The sequence below is a fragment of the Nicrophorus vespilloides genome, unplaced genomic scaffold, assembly GCF_001412225.1.
Source record: "Nicrophorus vespilloides isolate i.1.1-1 unplaced genomic scaffold, Nicve_v1.0, whole genome shotgun sequence".
Taxonomy (NCBI): domain Eukaryota; kingdom Metazoa; phylum Arthropoda; class Insecta; order Coleoptera; family Silphidae; genus Nicrophorus; species Nicrophorus vespilloides.
In genome coordinates this window covers 5,105-7,308 of record NW_017095995.1, presented here as the reverse complement: position 1 = coordinate 7,308, position 2,204 = coordinate 5,105, and the positions used below count along the sequence as shown (strand labels likewise).

Sequence of the window (2,204 nt, the reverse complement as noted above, 5' to 3'; positions counted from 1 at the left end):
ATATATATATACATACATACGCACAATGAATTTTATTTTTAGTTTCACTTTCGGAACTTCAAAAAGTTTCCAATCGATTCATACACACACACACACATGGAGGGCACAAATATTTATCCGAGTTTGCTCAACCGCAAATTGCGTCACAACGCCCGGCGTTTATCTTTTCCAACTTCTTTTTTTTTTGCTCTCTCTGGAGAAAATTTCGCCACTCTAGTGTACACATACATACACGACCATTCTATACGGACATATATTACATAAATACGTATATACAGGGAAAAGAAGAAAAGATCCAAGCGCGATGTGTGTGTATGTGTGCGAGTGTTTACGACTACAACGCTTCAAGGTGTCACCCAGTTAAAAACGAGCGCGGTATTTCGATCCATCCGTTAAATGTTAAATTAAGAATAAGAAAACATATTATTATACTATAGATAAGATGACTTTTATGATAATACCTCTCATCTTATTGCTAAACTTGCTAGTTGCTTTTGTTGCAGGTGGGGTCAAAAATTGCCGGAAGATCCAAGAATAACACAGCAAATGGTAGGTAGGTGATGAACTGGGCTTTAATGCCTGTAATGGCTGTATCGAAAATATTAAGTCATCACTAGGGCAACACGAAGAAATCCGAAATCCTTTCAAAAGTTTGTTGGGAAACCAGAGAAAAGGGGAACTTCATCGGTACTTTTTGCACCACGATAATGCAACTTTCTTGCGCTCAATTGGCATCAAATTGGAAAAGCTCCAAAAAGCCGATTTCGAGGAATGTTTTGAAAGGAGCCACCTTTCACCGACTTAAGAAATGTATTAAAATAAATGGAAATTATGTTGAGAAATTACAAAAGGATGAAAATTAAAAATATTAAAATATAATTTTGTTTCATGTTTTTCCAGCCAACTAAGCTAATTTTTGTTAGACCCCATGTATATGAAACGGTTGTCATGTATACCGTCTGAAACAGCTGTCGTCGTCGTCGTTATGCAATAAGAGGAAGAAGAGAGAGAGAGCATGCATACATGCGCGAGAATCGAGAGAGAGAGAGAGAGTGCGCATTTTTGGAGGACGGTAGGTAGGAGGAAGGTAAAGGGTTGTTGCATGCATTCGCTTGCAATAAATATCTTTTATATGAGAGAGATATTCTCTGTTTACCTGAGTGTAACACCAATTCTCTGCGACTGGGGTATTAACTTCCTGCGGCGGGGGGCTCGGCACACGGCTCACGGCCATACTGCTCGTGGAGTGCAGGTTGGAACTTACCCGTGCCGTCTGAGCGGTCGAGCAGTCACTCACCACCGGCAGCCTGCAACAAAAAAAAGGAACAACAAAAATTATTAAAAATCAACAGAAGATGAAAGAAGCAGAAACATTTAAATTATCATTAAAAGTATATTAACGTTAGTATTTCCTGCAGACGAGCGATGAATGAAGGAGCTGCAATAGCGACAAACATAATTCGAAGAAGCTGTTGAAGTGTATCAATTTATGAGGAATCAATCAGCTGCTGTTTACTATGATGATCATGAGTACGAGAGAAAAAGAGTAAACAACAATCTATTTCTAATTACGTTCGCACTCTCTCTCTCTCTCTGTCTATCTCCGTTCTTGAGTTTCAGTTTACTCAATGTACAAATGTTATTTTTCCGTTTCTAGGGCGAGAGGCGTTATGAAATGAGGTCTACTTTACTTTACTCTACTCTACTCCACTCTGCTCACAAATCCGTACGCATTCACACACACACATGCCATGGAAAAAGACGAAGGAGAAAGAGAGTAGGAGAGTCACGTACTATAAATTAAAATAACAATTAGGATCATTCGATTCGTTACGATTGAAAATCAGTAGTAGCAGTAGTAGAAGAAAGCATATTATAGTGATCCGATCACAGCGAAGATACAAGAATAAGAGCACGAAATTGCAGAAAGGAAAAGAGATGAGTTAGCGTAGGAGGAGGAGGAGGTGGAGGAAGAAGGACCCAGATTTCACTCTGATCTAAATCCAACTAGGTCTCCACATCGATACAACAAAAATAGATAAGAATATAAAGTAGTTTGAGAGAGAGAGAGAGATAGCAACATTATTTGACTCAATTCCTGCCACCATCGAAAGTAATGTTTATGATAATAGTGAAGCATCTTCATTCATCATACAAGAAAGGTGGCGGCGGCGGCGGAGGAAAAGTTGCAAAAGTCAGGGAGA

At 39.1% G+C, this 2,204-nt stretch overlaps 1 protein-coding gene and 1 long non-coding RNA gene across 2 annotated transcripts in view; one reads left to right on the top strand and one right to left on the bottom strand.

Moving 5' to 3' along the window:
• The window catches only part of LOC108569093, a 1,661-nt gene extending 866 nt beyond the window's left edge, over window positions 1-795 (top strand). Inside the window, exon 3 of the long non-coding RNA XR_001891320.1 lies at window positions 504-795. This is a non-coding gene — a long non-coding RNA (uncharacterized LOC108569093). The remainder of the gene's footprint in view (window positions 1-503) is intronic.
• Window positions 1-1,307, bottom strand: part of LOC108569091 (protein roadkill) — a gene marked incomplete at its 5' end in the record, with an annotated part of 6,965 nt that extends 5,658 nt beyond the window's left edge. The window contains 1 exon segment of the mRNA XM_017930499.1: window positions 1,157-1,307. Coding sequence (XP_017785988.1) covers window positions 1,157-1,234 — 78 coding nt within the window.
• Window positions 1,308-2,204: the final 897 nt, after the last annotated feature.